We start from the raw sequence: 21,629 nt of genomic DNA, 5'->3' as shown, positions 1-21,629 counted from the left end.
AATTCAAAAAATGAGACAGATCTTATGGATCTGTGGATACTTGAAAATGAATGGTCATTATTTTTAGGGTTTGAAATCATAATTTTCTTTCACAACCATACTGGTCAAGGTCGAGATAATTGATTTGAAAATTTTTTGACAACAAAATTACAAATTTAAGTGAGTTTGAGGTTGAGATGAAGTTTCACTTATTCTGATAGGCCCTAGTTAAATTTGAGATCCAAAACCAATCTTGTAAATGAGCGGACTGCAATTAAATACAGTGCTATTTGTTTGAGGTGTCAAAAACCCTGTCATTTTTCATGCATTACTTGTTAAAAAAAATTATATAAGGCAGAAACATAAAAACCCTGTCATTTTTCATGCATTACTTGTTAAAAAAATTTATATAAGACAGCAACATAAAAACCCCGTCATTTTTTATGCATTACTTGTTAAAAAAATTTATATAAGACAGCAACATAAAAAAACCCTGTCATTTTTCATGCATTACTTGTTAAAAAAATTTATATAAGACAGCAACATAAAAGCCCTGTCATTTTTCATGCATTACTTGTTAAAAAAAAATTATATAAGACAGCAACATAAAAACCCTGTCATTTTTCATGCATTACTTGTTAAAAAAATTTATATAAGACAGCAACATTATAGCTCACATTGCATGCACAGATGAGCGATACATACTACGGCATCCGCCGTCCATTTTCATCAAAGGCGGAAAACATGAGCGGCTGTCTCTATTCAATCTAGTTAATCCATAGCGTGTACTCATGAGAGGAACGATTGATAGCACATATGAGAAGCATACGCAAAACGTGTATAGTCAGGAAAGCGACAAACCCTAAAATAACTAGAAGCTGTAATATTTGACAGAGAGGACAGAGCAATCAGTCAGTGGAAATGTTTCACAGTCTTTTTACTCTAAAGACGCGAGAAAAAGTTACAGAGAAGAGAGAGGTTAGAGAGAGGGAGAATTCGAGATTAGAGAGAGGGAGAATTCAAGATAGTGTAACGTTTAGAAAGAGAAGAGAGAAATCAAGTGTAACGTTTAGAGAGAGAGAGAGAGAGAGAAGAGAGAAGGCAACGGGAAGGAGATAACAGAATAAGAGAGAGAGTTACAGGTGACAAGAGAGAGAGAGTAGCGCGAAGTGAAGAGATGGAGGGAGAAAATGAAGAGAGAGAAGATGAATCATAAAGCCTTCACCATGGCAACGAGCTGAAATTTGCAGGTATGTTACGGACCTATCTGCTTCTTTCTCGATTAGCGTTCACAAATAATTGAAATATATTTCCATTAAAAGGAAAATTAAATCAGGAAACAGTCATGGAAATGAGAGCCCACGATCTTGCATGAAATGGCAATCCACATGACTCTTCACTCTTCTCGAGACCCTTCTTCCTCCTGCAAATTTCCGTTTTTTCTCAACCCGTTTGCGCTTCTATATCTGAGCTCTTTTGGCTCTTCTTTTCCTCCTTTTTTAACAGTGGCTTTAATGGCAATTCAAGCTCTATTAAATAGCAGTTTCCTTTATTGCTATAGCACTTCCCTCGATTTACATGAGCATTCTCCCGTTTAGGGTTTGATAGGATTTTAGGTTTCAGTTGATGCTGGTTGATGGCGATTCTCCATCTGATCGTGTGAAAATTTCCTTTTTTGGGTATCTATGGTGAATATTAGGGTGTATGTTTGGATAAGGTTTCAGGATCTGGATATGTGTGTCTCCTCCATGTTATTCCTTTTGTATTGATTTATGTTTGTAATTGAAAGTTACTGTTTCGATTTTTGCTCTTTTTGGTTAGATTTAACGCATTTGGAAATTGTTCGTGTAGACTAACGCTAATTTGAGTTCCTGTTCAGTTGTTTAGCTTTCTTCAGGGGTTTATGAAGGGATTTAGCTTTCAGTAACTGGTTTGAGGCTTGGCTTTCATAAACTTATCTTTTTCTCAAACTTTCAGAGATGTGTATTCATTCTTCTCACAATCAGTTCTTCTAGGCTTTGGGGTTAGGGCTACAAAAGCAAATAGTTCTTGAGGTTTTTGAATGCGTTCGAAGTCAGCTGTGGTCTCCTTGTTGTGCAGCTTTCATGGATCTGTAATTCTGGTTCTTAGTATCCTTTTTGTTCTTATTTTCCTCAGAAATTGGGTTTGGATTGAAGGACAACGAGTTCTCTAGGTTTTTGGATGGGTTCCAGTTTCTCTGTATTCTGCCTTCTTCACTCTGCAATTGCAGTAACTTGTGGAGCTCTGATGATGTTTTACTTGAATGAGATCTCTGTATTTGGTTATGGAAGTGAGACTGCGAGCAAGCTTCTTGGATCAACTCCACATGATCAACTCTTGATTCAAACTGCCGAATCCTTTTCTGGATTGCTTCTTTTCGGAATTGGATTCATCTTGTTTATGGTTTCATTCGTCAAGGATAGGGAATTTCAGAGCTTCTTTGCAAAGGGGTGCATATTATTACATGCTTTAATGGCTTTCTGGAGAGTTTACTTTGAGAGGAGGCTTGAAGATTTGGCTAGAGATTGGCCAAGGCAGGTTGTTGGGGACTTGATCTTAGGTGTCTCTTGGGTTCTCTTCCTGGTTTGTTCTTGGAGAGAGAAGTATGACTAATGGGCATATAACAGGTATGATGAGGCTTTTTGTGAATTTCAATTGAGCTTTGAAGAGACCCATATGCCATATGAGCCATTTGGTGATAGGCTCATGGTGCTGTGTTATAGGCTTTTATGGTTAGTCTCTGGTTTCGGGGCTTGCTGTTTTATATTGAATGGAATGGAGGCATGGTTTGTATTTAATGCAGCTGATGGAGAGCACGGTGTCGGTTTTAGCGTGGTTTTGATTATTTTGGAGCATAATATTGATTTTCGTGTTTGCATTCTGATAGCAGAGGTCTTGAGTTTCAATCGTACCTTTACCCTTCAGAAGAAAAGTCCTTTTCTGGGTCTGCTTTTGTAGTGATCTTTGTAAAATTTCAGCGGAAATTAAAGCTATGAGCTGTGCAAAATCGTTTATGATGTAATCTTGAGATTCCATTGTTTTATCTTGTTTATCAGAATCTCAACATGTCCATGTTCATGTAATTTTGGTTGTTCTCTTCCTATCGATTGTGTGATGTCGTTCATTTGCCTGGGTAAATTTTTTTTGCATATATTTGAGCTAATTTCTATAGCATTAGCTCATGGGCAAAAAACTCCTAAGGAAAGCCTATTTATGGGGATTTCTTTGACCACAAATTTGCTCATGCACTACCTTGAACTAGTGAAGAATATTTTTCAGAAAAAGGGAAAAAAGAAAACCTAGAAAACAGATTTCTTTGGAGAGAAAGATTTGTTGAACATTGGCTGTCCATTTTATATAGAAGCCTTAAGAACAATTCTTTTAAAAAATTGCTCATCTGGTGATGGTTAGAATATTTACAAAATTTGGAATGAAACAGTCCTTGTATTGCCTCGATCTAACAGAGTCTTTACTTTTCTAAGAGGAAGGACGTTCACTGCATTTTCTCTATCCTAAAAAATAAAAACATTTTTTGGGGGTCCATTTTTTCAGGAGCTTGTTTGTGGTGATGAGTATGAGTCGTAAACAAAATTGGGCTCAAACAAATCCCCCTATATAGGTTTTCTTGTTAGGATTTTTGGCCTGTTTGCTATTGCGGTAGGAATTAGCTCTGGGCGTATGTAATCTTCTTCTGTATGCATGTATATACTGGCTTGTGCATGTGTATGCATGTGTGCAGAGAGGATAAGGTGCGCCCCACCCCAGTTTTTTATTGTTTGAGGATTCAAAAGCCATTTCAAAGCCATGCAAATCCATTTCCACTTTTAAATAATGGATTTGGAGCTCTGAAAATGGTCTAGTTTTGACAGATTTTCATGAATTGAAATGGATGGTCCAGGAAAAATGGTACAAGATCAATCATTTTTGGGGCTTTTTTCTTGAAACCTATTATGGTTGAGGTCTGGATGATGGATCCTCGGAGTTTTGGGTCCTCAATACATGTCCAACATGGATTATTCAGGGAGGCGTGTAGGTGGAGCCCAGGCTGCAAAATGGTTCATTTAGGCTAGATTCGTATGAAAATTTGAAAGAAAAAACCTTCTATATTGCATAATCCATTGATCAAAAGATCCATGATCTCCAAGAAAACTAATTCACTCTTAAAGAGCCTGATGGCTGTAATGCTGTGATCTGTATGGTTGATTAGACAATAACTTAACTATATGCAAGGGAATGGTGAACCATATTTATGAAAATCTAGTATGGATAGAGAAAAATCTCAGAGCCATATCAGGAATCTCCTTGTTCACATCCACTTCGTTGATTCTCAAAGCACCTCTATATCACTCTCATGCAACAGGCTGGATTCATCAGTTGTACCTATTTGAGTGGAGTTGAAGGATTTTTTCTGGAACCTTCTTGTTCATTAGTTAAATGATACTTTCTTAACAAGTAGTTGCAAAACATTTACTATTATTTGTTGCTAATGGCCCTGGTACTACCACAGAATTCATAACAATATACATCTGAAGCATTTGTCATGATTCAAAAGGTACCAGGCTTTGGTATCTCCCTGTATGTGTATGTGTTACCTGGATGCTTCAGACTTGGCAAAGGCAACCATGTGGAGCACCTCCATTACAGAGAGACTCCAATGTCTATTTTCTAGTGTGGCATGATATTGTATGATGAGGCTGCAGGTAAACTCCTTGGTCCTCGGTTACATTCTAGCGAGTTCAGTACATCATAAACCTCCATGTGAACTTAATTTCAGTGAATATAATACTAATAAGAAAAGTCTAATAAGGAGGAGTCTTCAGAGACAAGGAAGCCCTAGTTTACATGGTTGTGGAGATTTACTTGGAAGTTCTGTAACTTCTACTGGAAGTCTTTTTCTGTAGCTGTTGTGTTCAAGACTACTTCTCATGAAGTACTGCAACATCGACAAGTAGACATTCTTGCTGATTACATTGTATAAATACGACAAGTGTTGGAGATTGATGGGACATTCAATCTTACTTTGTATGTCTACATGTGTTTCATATCTGTGTTTCTATATATCTAAATCTCACTTTTGTTTTCACTTGATTTTGAGATCTTTGTTAATAATGAAAACTTCATAAAAGTTTCTCTTTGGTTTGGATTAGCTAAACTGGCAAATTCATTAATTAAGTTCATTCAGTAATAACATTGCACACTATGAAGCAAAAATATGTAACTTAGAGAACCAATGCATGATGGTTATTGGAGATTACACATCAGTGAAAGAGGGAATTTATAGTATGGGACTGTTTGCATAGTTGTCCCTTTTGTAAATCATTTTTTGGTGCTGAACCCTGGTCTTATTTTGGAACAATTTTGTACACTCACACACATTGATAAATCACTTTACCAATGAGGAAAAAGGAAAGTGAATGGTAATTATCTCTACGAAATTGTTACAGTTACCAGAATACCCTTGCTTCACACTTTAGTTGCGAAAGGGGTGTTCGAAACATTTGAAATTAGTTGTCTTGACCATTGTTCAAAAAAGCGGACGGCTCAGTGCTTAGGCGGTCCAGAAGGCATGAGTGCATCGCTCAGGCCTAGGCGGCCAAACTGGGCGGTATTCCCTGGGCGGCCGCCTAGGCAGGCGCCCAACACCCAGCCCTAGGCCTCCCATGGCCTGCACCTCACCTAGGGGCGGAATTTTTTTATTATTACTTTCGTTGTATTGATTTTCTTTTAAACTTAAAGGGTTTTAAGGATGGGTTTTAGGTTCATTTGAAACCTAAACCCACAAGAACCCATTTTAGATAGAAAGAAACCTCAAGAATACTAAATTTTGTGGCTTTCATTTGATCGAAGTGTTTCTCAAAGTTACGAAAAACGGATCCAAACATCACCCAGGTAGATTTGATTTAGTGTTGGAGTTTTATAATTCTATTAGATGTTGTTTTTTATTATTTTAGCACCAGAAAACATCTCAGAAGTGGGAATTTGGAGTTTGAGCAATCAAAATAAGTGTAAAACTTTATTTTTTAGATTGCTTATTTTATTTTGAGATGTCTTCTTCAGGATCTAGTAGAAGTGGAGATCCTGGTTGGAAAATATGGATATAACATGAATCTAAATGATAAAAATTGTATTAGATGTATTTTTTGTTAAAAGATACAAAAAAAGGCATAAATCGGTTTAAGAAACTTCTTGTCGATATTAAGGGGGATGTTGCCGCTTGTAAAAACGTTCCTGAAGCTATCAGAGAGGAGATTAAGCAATATATGAGTTTTGTAAAGTAAAAACATGAAAAAAATCCTTGTCATTTGAAGAGATATATTTATGCTACTTCTAGAAGAAGTGATATGGGTTGGAAGTATGGTTATAACCCAAAACCAAACAATAAAAATTGTGTAAGGTATAATTTTTGTGAAAAAGATACCAATGGGGGTATTAACCGATTCAAGAAACACATTGCTGGTATTAAATGGAATGTTGCTTCTTGTAAAAAGGTTCTTGAAGCTATTCGGGATGAGATTAGACAACATTTGAATTTAAAAGAACCAAAAAATGATGAAAATGAGCTTTGTTCTATGGAAATATCATCTCCAGATGGTTAAAACCCGAATCCAAATGACAAAAATCGTATTAAATGTAATTCTTGTAGAAAGGATACTAATGAGGTCATTTACTAGTTTAAAAAACACCTTGCCGATACTAAGGGAGATGTTGCCCCGTGTAAAAGTGTTCATGAGGCTACCAGGGAAGAAATTATACAATATTTGAGTTTAGGGAAGCACAAAAAGATATAAAAGGGTAGAGCAGCCAAGACTCTTAGGGCCTCATCTGCACATACTAGTAAGAGAGAGGTAGAAGAAGAGGAGGAGGAAGAGACAGATTCAGAAGAAACAGAGGAGGACGAGCGTTACTTATATTGAAGCGGGAGATGACTCTGATGATGATGGCCTCGAATCTGATGCATATGATGAAGCTTACCCTATTCCTTTTGATGGCGATATTGATGATGATGACTGAAGACACTTAGTGTTGAGTGTTGACTGTTGTGTTGAGTGTTGACTACTGTGTCCTACATTGTATATTTTCTGGATTCTTGTATTTTTTTTTCTTATTTTTAGTTTTTAGTTTCTAGTTTCTAGTTCTACTATCTAACTTTTGTGTGTATAGTCTACAGTGTATCAGACTATCAGTATATGCTTGTATGGTTTTATTGTTTTAGCATTGTATAAAAATGTGGATTATAGTCTTATCGATTATCAAAATTATCTTCTGGACTTCTATCTTCTTTTTTTTTAACTGGGATTATAGTCTTATGGATTATCAAAATTCTTATGGATTATGGTCTTATGGTTTATCAAAATTCTTATGGATTAATCATATTATTAGTCATCAGTTTTTTTTTTTTTTAACTGAGCCACCTAGGTTCTAGGCGCCGGCCTAGGCGCTGGGCGGGCTGGACCCCCATGGCTGCCTGGGTGCTGCCTAGCGCTTTTTGAAATACTGGTATTGACTCCCGATATCTATGTAGTTCTTTAGGGAGATCAGGTACTTTTTGACACTTCCCATTTGTATTTGTTGCTTTACTTAGATAGGGAGAGATAGGGCCTCTATTTTGTTGGACCGAAGTGCATGGGATGGCATCTTCATGTCCAAACTTAAACGACAAATCCATGCTTCTATAAAAGTTCCCTTCCTGATATGCATCGCAATTGCCTGCCCATTTTCTTTGACACACCTAAACTTGTTCTGCTTAGAAACCTGCTGGCATCATGTCGTGAGGATTGAAACTGCAACTACGGCAAAAATACAGTGATGACATACTTCAATGTTATTACCATTGAGTTGAGGAGCACTTTGGTTATTCAACTGAATATCAGCGGGGAGGCACAAGAAGTAGGTGAATCTACAATGCCATCTTCTTTCCCCCAATGTTCATTGCTTCAATGCCTTGGATGCTTTAAGTGGCCATTGAAGAATGGAGTCATTTAGATGATAATTTTTTACATCTACTGTGGGTGACGCACACTACTCTTGAGGTCCAAGTTTCATACTATATGCAACCCAGAGATAGAAGCATAATTTTAAGTGGGGTAAGAACATTACCATTAGCATGTGGGCTGCAGTGAAAGGCCATGCATGAGCCATTGTGGGTGAGTCCTGACAATAGACATAACCTTAGGTTTCTGTAAGTGTATTATACATGTATAGTGATACTCGTGTGTCAACTCAATATCTAGCCAAGTTGGATCTACAATACTTCCAATGACTTTCTATGCAACTCTTCTGGGGTTCTTATAGGTCTGCAATCATTCAGGTTAGTAATGATTTTTTGAGAGGATGTTTACACCTTTGTAAGTCTAATTCATGTGAATTCTTAGAAGGTTCTTAAAATAAAGATAGATGTTTCTCGTGCACTCGACCTGTGGGTGCTCGATTTTTCTTAATCTCTATACAGCAGTTAACGTTATCAGAGAAAAGAAAAAAGCTTCTAAGAGAAGTACTTTCTGGATGTGTATACAGATTTGTATGTATTGTATTTGTATATATGCATAGTTTATCATGGTTCAAATTTTTTATGCCATTTTGGGGCCTAAGTTAGCGATCAAGCTCCCCACAATTTTTAAAGGAAATAACATGACATACCCAAATAATCAATACTCCAAGTCATTCATCTCTTGCTTAGACAGAAGGAAGTTTATGGAAGATTTGATTCATATTTTGAGTCAACACATTAACTAGCTGTGTTGAGTCAACAGTAGCCACGGTAATCATCTCTTTTGAGTTGTCATAGTTTTGCAGTTCTCTTATCTTCATCAGTTTGATTTATATGAATTCTTTGAAGGTTCTTAATTTATCTAGATTTCTTAGCCAGCACTTCAGGAGGTTTATTATTGAAAATGTCACACTAGGGAAGTATATCTTCTACACATGTTAGTAAAAATAATACCTCATTGGGAAAAATGTCTGCAAAATAAAAGAATTGATGTGGAATACTTCTCTTAACTTCAATCTTCAAGAGATTCATTAGCCTATTGGTTCAGAATCCAAGTGCTTCTCTGAGTTCATAGGTGGCTTTCTGCATTCTAGAGTTGAGATTGCATATTCACAAACAGATCAAACAAAGAAGTCATTACATTTGTTACCATACTAGCTCTTTCAATGAAGACTCTAGATTCCTGTCTGAATTATGGCCTTCGATTCACTACATCACAGGTAAGCAAAGAGGTATTTCTCTTTGATTTTCTTTGGGTTTGATGTTTCCTCAGATCAGTTGTTCTTCCTTTGGTTTCAATAAAAACAAATAAAATAAAATAAAAGGTGTTCGTCCTTTTGTGCCAGAGGTATATTCAATGGAAGTAGAGGCCCCTCATTATGTGTGTTGCTTTGGCAGGGTTTTCAGCAATTAGGTCACTAAAAAGGGTCTTGAGTGATAAATTTTCTTCCGAGGGCCTATGGGTCATTGTTAACAATAGAGGGTGACAAATTTTCCTGACTTTCAGTCTATGTGCGGTTCTGCCATACTGTCAACTATTGATCACATAACAAGTAATTGTTGTAATTTTCCTTTAAGAAAATCTTTTACTTTCTATTTATGCACCAGGTGCAACTTGATGGATAGCTTTCATTGCCATGAAAATGGGTTACTTACTGCTTTCTATTTATGCGCCAGGTGCAACTTGATGGATAGCTTTCATTGCCATGAAAATGGGTTACTTACTGTAAAAGAAAGCTAAGAGACAAAAAAGTTATTTCACTTATTTGTGTCACTTTCTGAAAATAGTAAGGATTACATTTGTCTTCTCTAACAAGTGCCAAATGTTGTAGGTAGAATAAGACAGGCTGCATCATGTTCCGCAGGAGCAAATTGTACACTTGCTCCACTGGGCAAACCACGTGCTTCAGACTTTTCTGATATCAAAGTTTGGAAATCATGCCCATCTAAGAAAGGGAAAGTTCGTAAAACATATGATCCCCACCGAGATGAGCAAGTGGACAATCTGCTGATGCAGGAGCACCAAACCTTCTACCCATTGTAACTCTGCAAGACCAAGGCCAAATGCAATTTATCAAACTAAATTGAGCCGAAACTGATTATAACGCATGTTAACAGTGGCAGGCATGGTGCTAATGGTTGCTATCCTTCTTGCATTTGTCAGTACTGGGAATCAATAGATTTGATGTCTATCCATTAGTGTCAAATCCAGTGTTCTTTTGATGAAAAAACATGATTTTCTTCCTTTGACCTCAGCCTCTTGATGTCTTTTCGCAAAGGGCATCTTCCATTTTATCCACATTACTTTTCGGGTGGATTAGATTGCTTAGTGTCTGGTTTTGGTTTTGCTTGCTGAATTAAGCAGTCTAATCCACCCGAAACCATTGTTGAAGATTTATAGAATCAATACACTGTTGAATATATAAAGTTGTTGCTCTAATTAACAGTGGCGGGCATGGCGCTAATGGGAGTTGTTTTCATGTGCGTAAATTATGGTTTATGTGAACGCTTGGACTGTGATACAACTTTAGTTTGTGTGATCTCGAAGTGAGTCCTTTGACGCTCTTTCAAAATTTGTTGGTCCTGTTTCGGGATCCGGATTGGGAATCGATGGGGACTAACTTGCTAGTCGGAGCTGGAACCAGTCTAATAGACTTGCTTGGTTCTGTTAAACCTAGGTGATGCTGGTTAGGAGGGTTGATTTGATACAAGTGGGAATTACCAGCAATCCTGAATGCTTGAATCACCTGATTTGCACCCATTTTATACTTTATTCTTTTTAGTTTTTTATTTTTAAAATTCAAATTATTGTGTGCATCAATCTAGGATAATATTGATTAAGAGGGTTAATTTGATCCAAGTCGAAGGTTCTAAAAGGCAAGAGGAAGGGGAAGGCTTAAAAAGACATCGATGGATGTAATGTAAAGAGATATGGTAACTTGTGGTCTGACTCAGGGTATGGGTCTTGATATAGTAGAATGACAAAACATGATTTGTGAAGCCATCTCTAAATAGTTGGGATAAGGTTCGGATGATGATTTTGTTTAAATTTTTTCAGGACCAAGGCACAAACAAGCGAATCGGTCAGATTCATTGATCTAGATTGCCAGTTAATGGACCCAGCCCAGATTTTTGGAAGGCTACACCCACCCGATCCAGTAGATAAAACACCGCTCTAACATGAGATGCCGATCTACCACTTTTTTTTTTGTGGCAAGCTTTCTATGTTTCCCCTACAACATAAAACTTATATACTTCCCTTTATCCAACCGTCATTTCTGAATGGAGGGCTAAGATTGCCCGAATTACAATGTCACGTCTCTACATTATTTTATTTTTTAATTATTTTTTTTTTATAAACTATTTTGATACCAAATTTTGTACGTCCAATCCTCTATTAAACTCGCACTAGAGAAAAATAAAATAAAATATTTCTAAAAAAATAAAATGGCCAAAATACCCTTTAAAGTTTTAAAGGGTATTATTTTGGTCATTATATTTTATCGAAAAATTATTTTTAATATTTTTTATAGGTGTGCCCCAATAAGAAGATACATACCAAACTTCATATTCATACAATTTGTACAAAAAAAACTAAAAATAAAATATTTTGAGACGTCGGTTATAATATCAAATGGTGAGTGGCTCTCTTGATCAAAATTGGACAACGGGATGGTAAGGGAAGCATAGATCTTCTATGCTGTATGGGAAGTATAGAAACCTTTCCCTTTTTTTATTATTACTAGGAATGTGTTCTTTAGTATTTGGAGCACTCGCCCATGAGGAATAAATATTTTGGACATTCGGGTTCGCAGAGCTCAAATGGAAAATATTCATGCTAATTTGTTCAAACTTCGAATATGGCTTATGTCCTCAAGAACAATAACAATTTGGGCTCATTGAGCCCATAACAGATGATGATTTTAAAAATATCTTGTGCTTTGCAAGACCATTCATTTTTTATATATGAAGGTCAGTACCCGTTGGATTTGAACTCCAACACATTAAAGTGCCACAATATGCGAGAAATTTTACTTTGAACATTAACCACTTGATTTCACATTTAATGGTCAGTAATGTTTGTGACCTTTTTATACTAAAAGTAAGTATACATTTTCAAAAGAAAATTATTTAACTTATTCTAATTTATGAAATTGCACCTATAATTCATCGCCACGAAAGACTCAAATTTCCCTTCCATTTCACGCTTGGGGCAACTCCAAAAGGAATTTTGTATTAATTTGAAATCCATAATTTTGAGTTCAAAAGATGAGACAAAAGGGATTATAACTCTAAGGCAGTGTTTTGAAAACTAACAAGCCAACTCATAACCAGTACGTGGATCTAAAGACACCCTGGATTTGCCCAGTTCCCAATAGTTCCACCAGCTTCTTCATTTTATTTTCAATATGTGAAAACCCCATATAATTGTGAGCCGAATTGGAACCAACTAAATTGGCTCAGTGCGGCTGGAGACTAGTTCCGCCCTCCAGCTCCAATTTTAAAATATAGTTTTAGGGATTATACAATATGATATTATAAAGACCCTGCATGAAATTTGAAAATTATATCCATTTCAAATGTCTAGCAATGCAATACATTTGACTCTTAGAGGTGACTGATCTTTTTATACCAAAGAGAAGCAAACTTTTTCTACATTGTGTTATGGCTACCGTTTGGGTTGTAGAGAGGGAAAATGTAAGTGTTTTTAGTGCGAGAAAAGTTATATAGAGCCGAGGCTCTAAACAATCAAATTTGAGCCTACCACAAAAAATTCACTAGAAGAGGTTATTTTGATGTCTAAATATTTTTTAATTGATGATCTCCGACATCAAGATGTATGCATATGAAAAAAAATAGATTTCAAGTTTTAAAAATAGTGTATTTTATAATGCATTTTTGGACAATCAATTTTCAATATTTTCTCATAGATCCATCGATCTCCACTATTTTTGAAGCTTTAAATTTTATAAATAAATATAAAAATATATTTTGAATCTATCACAAAGATTTACGATAGTGAAACCACATTTCTCAAAACTATTTGAAGGTTAGCTCTAATTTGATTGTTTAGAGCCTAGGCTCAATGTAAACCTTACCCTTTTAGTATTGCTACAATTTGGGTTCTGTCGAGAATCTAGAAGATTTATATAAAGAAAGGGTTTTACCCACCTGCTGCATCTTGACAATTTTCGAATACCTTCCTCAACCACCTTCCCCTAGGTGGAGGAGAACAAATTATAGAAAACCCGAATGCTAATATGGAATGTCTAAACAAGGAAAGAGGGAAATATCTTGTACTTGGTACAACCACAGTTTTAGCTACTCTACCCAATATCCATTGTCCCAACTTATCCATAAACAGTGCAAAAGACATTTTTAAAATATACAATGAAACCATTTATTTTTTATACAAGGTGGTCACAATTAATTTTGACCATTGAATATAAAATTGAGTGATTGCATTTATTCCATTGACCAAACTCAAAGTTCAAAAAAAATTCCCTTAAAGATACCCAAGCTATTATATTTAACATCAAATAGTCATCAAATATTCATAAGTAATTGTGACTTTCTTATACCAAAAGTAAATGATTTCTTTGTATACGATCCCTTCAATAGTAAGCTAACCAAGAGAATCATGGAAAAGATGAACGGGTATACCTCTTATTGGCAGCATCATAATTGAATGAAAATCATGGTGTAAGAGAATGAAAACTACTCTAACAGTGAAAATAAACAGAATGCCTTGAAGGGAACTAAAAGCAAATTTGTAATGCTATGAATAGAGCCAGGCTTTATCCAAAAATGGCAGGGTAATTTAAATTACCTTTCCAAGAAGTAAGAAAAACGGTCACATTACAAAATTACAATAACGTTCAAAATTGCTGCAGTGAGGCTTTCCCTACTGTCTAAGCTTCACTCGCCGACTATCAGCCGACGGAAACAGACTTCCTCATCAGATAGCCTCCCTAAGTAACTACCCATGCAACACACCTTTGAGAATAAACATCGAAAAAACTATAAAAGAAAAAACAAAATCCTCTCTGACGAGCACCTGCAAAACTCTCTCTCTCTCTCTCTCTCTCTCTCTCTCTCTCAATGTAAGGGCTGCTCTGAAAGAATTTGATCGTTAGCCAGCGATTTGGATTGGCTAATGACATCTAGAAAGCAACCAAATGAAACGAAAATCACTGGAAAATGCTTCATGACATAATGGATCGATACATGAAATTCGATCTGGAAATATCTGGATTGCCAACTACTGAAAAGCTTTATCTTTGTCAGCACCATCTTCATATTCAACCTGATGCAGCCACAGAACCAGGAAGACAAGTTATGGGCATGTGCAATGAATGTCATAAAGCAACAATGAAATAATGTCCAAACAACGTTTATGATGGCGAAATCATCGCATTTCAATAAATAATGTGCTAAGGTAAGGCAAGAAATCAATACAAACAAATGGAAAGAGAAACCAAGTACTGCCACACACATCGTTCTCCAGATGGGTGGCACATATTAATGCAACATAAGAGAAACAGAGAGATGAAATGCACAAAATGACCATGCAACTGACGAAAACATTTTGCTGACGGTTCCCAAGATTGCTAGACAGTTTCCCCACTTAGAAGATACACTCAAAAAGAATTCGCACAAGTGACATCTGTATTTAGGGATAGTTTCCAAACTGATGAAAGTAAATCCAAGACAACCAGCACACCCGACCAAATACAGTACAAGATTCAGATCTACATCCTCTCAAACAAAATATCTTCCGAAAATTATTCAGAGAGATTCCAGAGAGTGCATGGTACCATTATTTTTGGTGCCACAACTGTGTTTGTATCAATGCGATCAACATATTTTACCATGCAATGAATTTGAGTTAATTTCAGGCCCAAAGGAAATTTTTTTGGAGAAGCAAGTTGCTCGATGTACACCGTTTTTGGTACTTTGTGCATGTGAGTTTCTGTCAACCACAGAATTTGAAAGCACCCCCAGATAGCCACTTTTCCTCTTTTCCTCAGTTCAAACAATACATAGTAAACATCTTTTTGTTAGGTAGGAAGGAGGGTGTTGAACTGTGGTGGCTGACCTCTCACTTCCACTTAATATTAGCTTGGCACTAGGACACCATTAGCACCCTCAGGCACTCCATGATTGAACATGTTGAGCATCATCATCCTCCATTTAACTTTTACCAATAACCACGCACAACACTCAACAATATTACCATCTATTTTACATCCCCAGCATAGGTTTGGTGAGGATATTAAATCTGATCCTAGATAGGAAGGTGATCTCTCAATATGTTGAGGCAGTTGAAAGCAGTCAGTGCATTTTTTGAAAGGTAACTAGAGAGCTGCTCTACAGAATCACATTTAAGACATTAAGTAATGAGGAGAGACCTGATTAGAAGGGAATTTTCCGAAAACAAAATTTAATCTATCAAGGAACTCACTAACCCTCTTAGAGCTAAAGAGAACGAACCCCAACTATTTTAGATAACAATATACTAAGCCTGAGGGTATTGGCTGGGTCAGGCACATGAGCTCAGGACACTTTAAAACAGGTGCCCAAGGCCCAGCCTTCTTCAGCCATGCATGATATTGTCATAAACAACAAGTGAAATATCCTTTCCAGCAAATGTATGATGCAGAAAAGCCTTTATACACAAAGTGTCTTTCGCTGTTGATTACTATGAAACGAAGTACAAGCTACGATTTCAATACTAAAGTACTCATTAAGAAGAAACACTTTGCGTGCGAAAAGTAAGAAAAAAATGAAAATAATAAATAAAAGCATGCATTCCTATGACATTTATATTTATTGTTTGGCATGGACAATGATCATCATAGCCTTTTTCCAACTAATTGAGGTCGGCTACGAGAATCCTGACCAGTATTCCGGATTCATGGAAAGTTTTGGCAAAGTTTTACATTGGCTGCCTACCTAGCACAACCCACCTCCTTTACGCGGGCTTGGGACAGGTTAATGGAAAGTTTAAGGTCCTCACCCTTCTTAGACCATTTGGCATGGACAATCCAAATGCAAAAAGAAAATGACATTACCTCCACATGTTCTCGAGCTTTCTTTTTCAAACTTGCCTTGCCACCATCAGCCTCAAGTTTTCTTTCATCTAATTTTGAATTTGCACGCAATCTCTTTGATCTTTTTCCGTCATCGGTGGGCTCTTCATCCATTACCCCTGTTACCCACATATGTAACTATCAATAATTATGCACAAGACAATCATAAATTGCTTCATGCATCAAAGGCATAGGACATTATTCAGAATCATACCCTACTGCAGAATAACAGTTTCTTACCATGATCATCGCTCATGTAAGCATCATCCTTCGCAAATCCACTAAAATCTTCCATATCTTCTTCTTCTTCCTCAAGCTCAGGATCTTCAACAAACTCCACTTCTGGTTCCTGCTTCACTCATACAAGCAAAATGGTTCTATCAAATAAGATCACTCTATGCAAATCAACCATTGTTAGGATTTCAAACAAACCTCTTCTTCATCTTCCTCTTCACCAGCAACCTCGATTTTCCCAACTGCCTTCTCATATTGCTCGACAGGGAAGTTGTATATGTCGCCATATGTTCCACTCTTCAGTCGTTCTAGCAATTCTTTTTCAATAGCCTGTAGAAGATGTAATAAGTCAAATAGCTGGAGCCATAAAATAGTTGAAAACTATATAAGTACGCACGGTAAGGGCATACCCTATCCAAAACAGCTGCAATTTCTGCTTTTGCCTCTCTTCTAGCTTCTCTTTTCTTCTGCTTTGTAGGCATGGTCAAAATTTTCTCCCTTCAATAAAAAATCAAAAGGCAAAAGTAGATATGTTACTCAGTGTTTGCACCCCAAGTATAGCTTATGCCCAATGTATAGAAAAATGAACTTCTAACATCTGATTATGGCTATCTGCAGTCTTTGGCCATGCAAGGTTCTCAAAGTATTCAATGAAATTACATTCAAGTCTGTCTTCCTCTAATTCAATTCAGAAACTGCTTACCTTGTTGAATTAGAGGAAGAAACATTAATACAAACCTTCACCATCTAATTTCCAAAAAAAAGAAGGTAAAAAGCTTCAAGTTTTTCAACAATAATTCATATTGATGGTAATTACTCATCCAATCTGAGGGAAATAATATAATACCACGTACACATGATGTGTCACAGATCATGCATATCATGAAATATGTTTAAAATCTAGAAATGGGAAACAAAGATAATGCATACCGAACTTTCAATGCAAGTTTCCTCCTTCGTATCAGATACTGAGTCATTTTGGTGAGACGTTGCTTGTTTTTATGGACAAGAAACTTAGGCCAGTATTGCTGTCATTTCCATAATAAACTCCATGTTAACACAATAAACTTGATTGCTACTCAGTTTATATCATGTTAAATATGTTAAAAAATGGACAAACAAGGAAAGGTAATTGAAGAACACAAAAACTACCAAATGCTTGTCAATAATTTCCAGTGCCTTTTCATAGTTCCTGGGAAGTTTCACTCTTTCCCACAACTTGTTCGGCATATGAGCCCTTTCTATTGACTTCATATACAAATAGAGTATACCTGCAGAATCAATGAAGCACATCATCAGCAACAGTGGACAGCATGACAGAAAAAGTGACAATCCAATCACAATAAAGCAATTTTTTGGTCGATATCAGCACAACTAGGCATTGTAGCACCCATACAACTTGCCTTGTCATTTTTCATTTTAACAACTTTGAATTATCACTGTGAAGAGCAATCTGGACCTCCTGATTCAATTATAAGGAAACTGGTCCCATTTAGAGAAGCTATTTTCTCCTGATAAGCGCTCGAAACTATCTGATGAATCCACATTAACCCCCATTCGCTCTATTTTCCCTTTCATACTAAAAAATGATTTTGTCTATGCAGTCCAACCAATTGGACTGGCTGTCCAACTGTATTGGAGACTAGTGCCCATTTCAATTCCCCCACCAGTCCAGTTTTTAGAACATTGATTTGAATACGATGAGATTTCAACAAATCTTAACCTACCTCTTAACAGCGCCCTGGCCTGTTCACAGCACAGCTATCCCTACAACACAACACTCACTCCTTCCCCCCTAAAGAACCCACCGAAGCTGTGATCTTCCAAAAGCTTCCTTTGACCCAAAGCAAAGTCGCAACCACCAAAGCAGATCAATATAAATAGACCAACATTGTTTCTTTATCCAAATCACTTTGTGAATATGACAGTGCTTGTGAGGGTCAAGCTCTTTAAATCATGAGAACCAGTTCACCCACAAAATCCTTACTACTCAGGACTCTAGGCAACAACACCAGATATCTCCCAGCTAAGGGAAAGAATACCAATCTTGCAATATTCAAAATGAGAGGAGTCATTAATGCACCAGCCACTAGAGAAGCCAAACCATTGCACCAAGACAAAGGGTCTCAATGCAACAAGGACTATTAAATTCAAAAGAAATAACGAAACACCTGCCTGAAATCAGATAGCCAGAAAAGCAGTAGCAGACTTGTGTGATTTAAACAGCACGTCACAAAGAAAGCACCAGTAATTTAGACGAAAGTGAAGGAAATTTGAGTTTCAAATAAAAATTGAATTTAATTGTTCCTAGAACCACATGGGGCACAGCATTTTGCGCTTCAACCTTCTAAAAACTTATTGTGTTGCCATCTTGACAACACGTAATACTTGTGCACTAGAACGAGTCCCATGCTGACCCATTGCTGAAAAACCGAATTCATCTATTTAATGTCGATTCATCCAGACTTCCATTCCTTGTAGAGGAAGGCTATCTGCTGGCTGGCTGGGAGCTGTATGAGCGGTAACGTCCACGTACGGCTCCATGAGAAGGGCAATGGACGGAAATGGTCTTGTTGTACCTCACTCCCGTCTTCAATGGGGTCTGCTCTTTCTCTTTTGGGAGAGTATGCCAATATGATCTTAATCAGGTGCGGGGCTTTGCATCTGACATTCATTGGGCTTCCCTCTGTGGGAGCCAACGTCCCGGCGTTTTTGTGCAGTAAACCCCTCCGGCTGAGGACTAGGGGTAGGTGGTCCCGCGGAGCTTTCGGAGAAGGGTACCCTTAATGATCATGGTTTCCAACTCCTACCCTACCATGCGTAGCTAAAGTCTGATTTGAAACTCTATGTATTACACAAAACCACTCAAAGTTAAGAAGTACAGTAAGTTTCAATCTACTCTTTTTTTTACATTTTTTTTAATCATTAAGTCTTGGTCTGCTCTTTTTTTACATCTTGTTTTTATTTTGATTGATAAGTTTTGATATTCTTTTTTACACCTCGTGGTAACCACAATCAATTAACTCAATACAGCAGCAAAAATTTCTCCTGATTGTAGGACAACAAACCAAAATGTTTGTATTGCAAATGCAGAGCTCCCCATGAACCTCTAACATCCCCAAAACCAGGGAAGAACAAGAAAAGCATGACCCAAATGCTTTCAATTGAGCAGAGTGTATAATAGTATTAGGAAGAAGGAGAGGAACAATAACAAGAACAGAAAGAAAAGAAACAACAACAACAGTCCATGCTTAAAACCAAATTAAAAGAAAGTAAGAAGAGCTGCATTTAACTACATTAGGGAATCCCACAACACCCCTAAGATCAATTGAATAGTTAATAATCTTCTTTTTCTAAACAAGAGCAGATTAAAAACAAAGAATAGTCAACTAAAATAAACAAGGAATTCTCTAAAATGAACAGTTAAGCAACCCTCACCTTCATGTTCACGGATTGTTGCATACCGACTGTTGGCAAGTGGGCAGGAACTTCGGTTACAGAGACCAGTCACATTGTACTCATTTCGGCAAAAATTCTGAGATGTAGTTCTGCCGAACAAAAATTAATCCCCCAAGTAAACCAGAGAAAAAAAAACCCAGAAAATAATAAGAAAAATTTCCTTTTCTACGCCATTAATCATCTCCTAAATCCTTTAATTGATTCAGAAGGAATAATTAATGGAAAACAAAGGAAAACCCACAAAATCAAAAAGCAAAATCAAATTTCACCAAAACCCAAAAAACGCCGAAGCAAAATTCTATTTTCTTCATCATAATATGGAACCAAATTTCTTCTATGATCCATAGAAAAAATGAAGGGGAAATATAATAGCAAAACCCACAAACATTAGAACCCAAAAACCCTTTATTTCTTATTATCCGAGTCCAAAATCTTCAGAACAACACATAGGAAAACAAGACAAGAGAAAAAAGCACACAAAAATCAACGGAATCATGTCAAAACCATGAAACTATATGAGAGACCAGAGGATATACTTGGCCATGAAACTGCAGTGTCTGTGACGAATGACTTGCCATATAACCTCATCATGTTGCATCTTGTGCTATCAGCGAGCTTCCTCTGAAACTGAGTAATCCTTATTATGAGAGTCTTTGCAACAAAAAGGGTTCCTCGCTTCGATGGATGGAGCCCTGCCCTTCGCCTACAAGGTACAACAGAGAACCAGTTCCTTGTTTAATATAGTGTAGTCAGATTTTTTGGGTGGGGGGGGCGGTGTTTTACCTGTGGGAATTTACTAGCCAGCTGTGGCAAATGATCGGTCGGGTCAGGTCGGGTCGGGTTCAAAATATATGGGACCCAGACCTGAAGTCACTTAACCTTGGATCCCGACCCAATGTAAGACTTGGGCCCGATCTGAACTCAACTAGACTTTACCCAAAAGTTAAAATATTTATATAATTAAATATACTGGGGACTCAAAAATATAATATAAGACCTGGACCCAAATCCAAACTCGTTTGAATCTGGACCTAAATAGTATTCAGGTCCAAAATTTGAACGTGGTCCGAACCCATCAGATCTGATTTTTTTTACCCATTTCTGGACCAGGGTCGAATCTACCCATCGTGCCGTGGGAGGGTCTGGGTTCATCACTACCCCTATGGAGCAAAGAGAGAAGGAGAAGAGGGGTGGGGGATAAAGAAGAGATAGAACTAAGGACCGGACTAGACGGCCCAGGTCAAACCTGAAATCAGTGAACCAGTTGCCAAGTGAACAGGCAATGGACCAGTGGACGGGCTAGTCCAATAGACTGGGTCCAATGGTCAGACACCAAACCAACATGTCCACTATTCCCAACTTGTTTTCTTTTACCTATAATGCTTTTCACTTTTACTAGCTGAGTGCATGCACCACATATGTTATTTGAATTCAATCTATGTTATTTGAACTCAATCTATATATTATGTAAGTCTCTAACAGTATCTTTTTTTCTGCTTAACATCAAATTTATTTGAGTTCTTTATCTCGAACCATGTTCTTTCTCTTTCTAACTTATCTTTCTATAGTTAAGTATATTTTTTCAAACTACAATGTCACTCTATTGTCTTTCAAAAACTTGGGGTTTTGATATGGGATATTATGAAAGGTGCTATTATTTGGGAATTATAATTCGAAAGGAATAGAATAACTTTTGATGGTGTGTCTTTATTAGTTCAAGAGCTCAAAATAGAATTATGAATATTATGTGGAATTGGTTCAGGGTCACTACGAAAAGTTTTGGGGTCTCTAGAGTTAATGTCTTTCATAATTTGTAAAACTTAATAACTTATCATTACTTGAAATTAGACCAAGGT

The 21,629-nt window shown here is 36.9% G+C and overlaps 2 protein-coding genes across 2 annotated transcripts; one reads left to right on the top strand and one right to left on the bottom strand.

Annotated features, from left to right (window-relative positions):
• The first annotated feature begins 1,032 nt into the window (after nucleotides 1-1,032).
• On the top strand, nucleotides 1,033-3,083 carry LOC18442047 (uncharacterized). Its single transcript, XM_011627882.3, has 2 exons — nucleotides 1,033-1,229; nucleotides 2,137-3,083. The coding sequence occupies exon 2, from the start codon at nucleotides 2,182-2,184 to the stop codon at nucleotides 2,611-2,613; it is 432 nt and encodes a 143-aa protein (XP_011626184.1). The 5' UTR covers nucleotides 1,033-1,229; nucleotides 2,137-2,181; the 3' UTR covers nucleotides 2,614-3,083.
• Nucleotides 3,084-13,784: 10,701 nt separating this feature from the next.
• On the bottom strand, nucleotides 13,785-20,480 carry LOC18442048 (MAK16 protein-like protein). The gene is made up of 9 exons (XM_006852272.4): nucleotides 20,310-20,480; nucleotides 19,753-19,862; nucleotides 17,467-17,585; nucleotides 17,245-17,342; nucleotides 16,725-16,812; nucleotides 16,513-16,644; nucleotides 16,321-16,429; nucleotides 16,063-16,199; nucleotides 13,785-14,294 (listed from the first exon to the last, which is right to left on the bottom strand). The coding sequence occupies exons 1-9, from the start codon at nucleotides 20,369-20,371 to the stop codon at nucleotides 14,250-14,252; spliced, it is 900 nt and encodes a 299-aa protein (XP_006852334.1). The 5' UTR covers nucleotides 20,372-20,480; the 3' UTR covers nucleotides 13,785-14,249.
• Between the last annotated feature and the right edge of the window lie 1,149 nt (nucleotides 20,481-21,629).

This window comes from Amborella trichopoda, chromosome 6 (genome assembly GCF_054954075.1).
Source record: "Amborella trichopoda isolate Santa Cruz 75 chromosome 6, AtrichopodaSantaCruz75HAP2 v2.0, whole genome shotgun sequence".
NCBI classification, from domain to species: Eukaryota; Viridiplantae; Streptophyta; class Magnoliopsida; order Amborellales; family Amborellaceae; genus Amborella; species Amborella trichopoda.
This window is presented reverse-complemented; position numbering and strand designations above follow the sequence as displayed.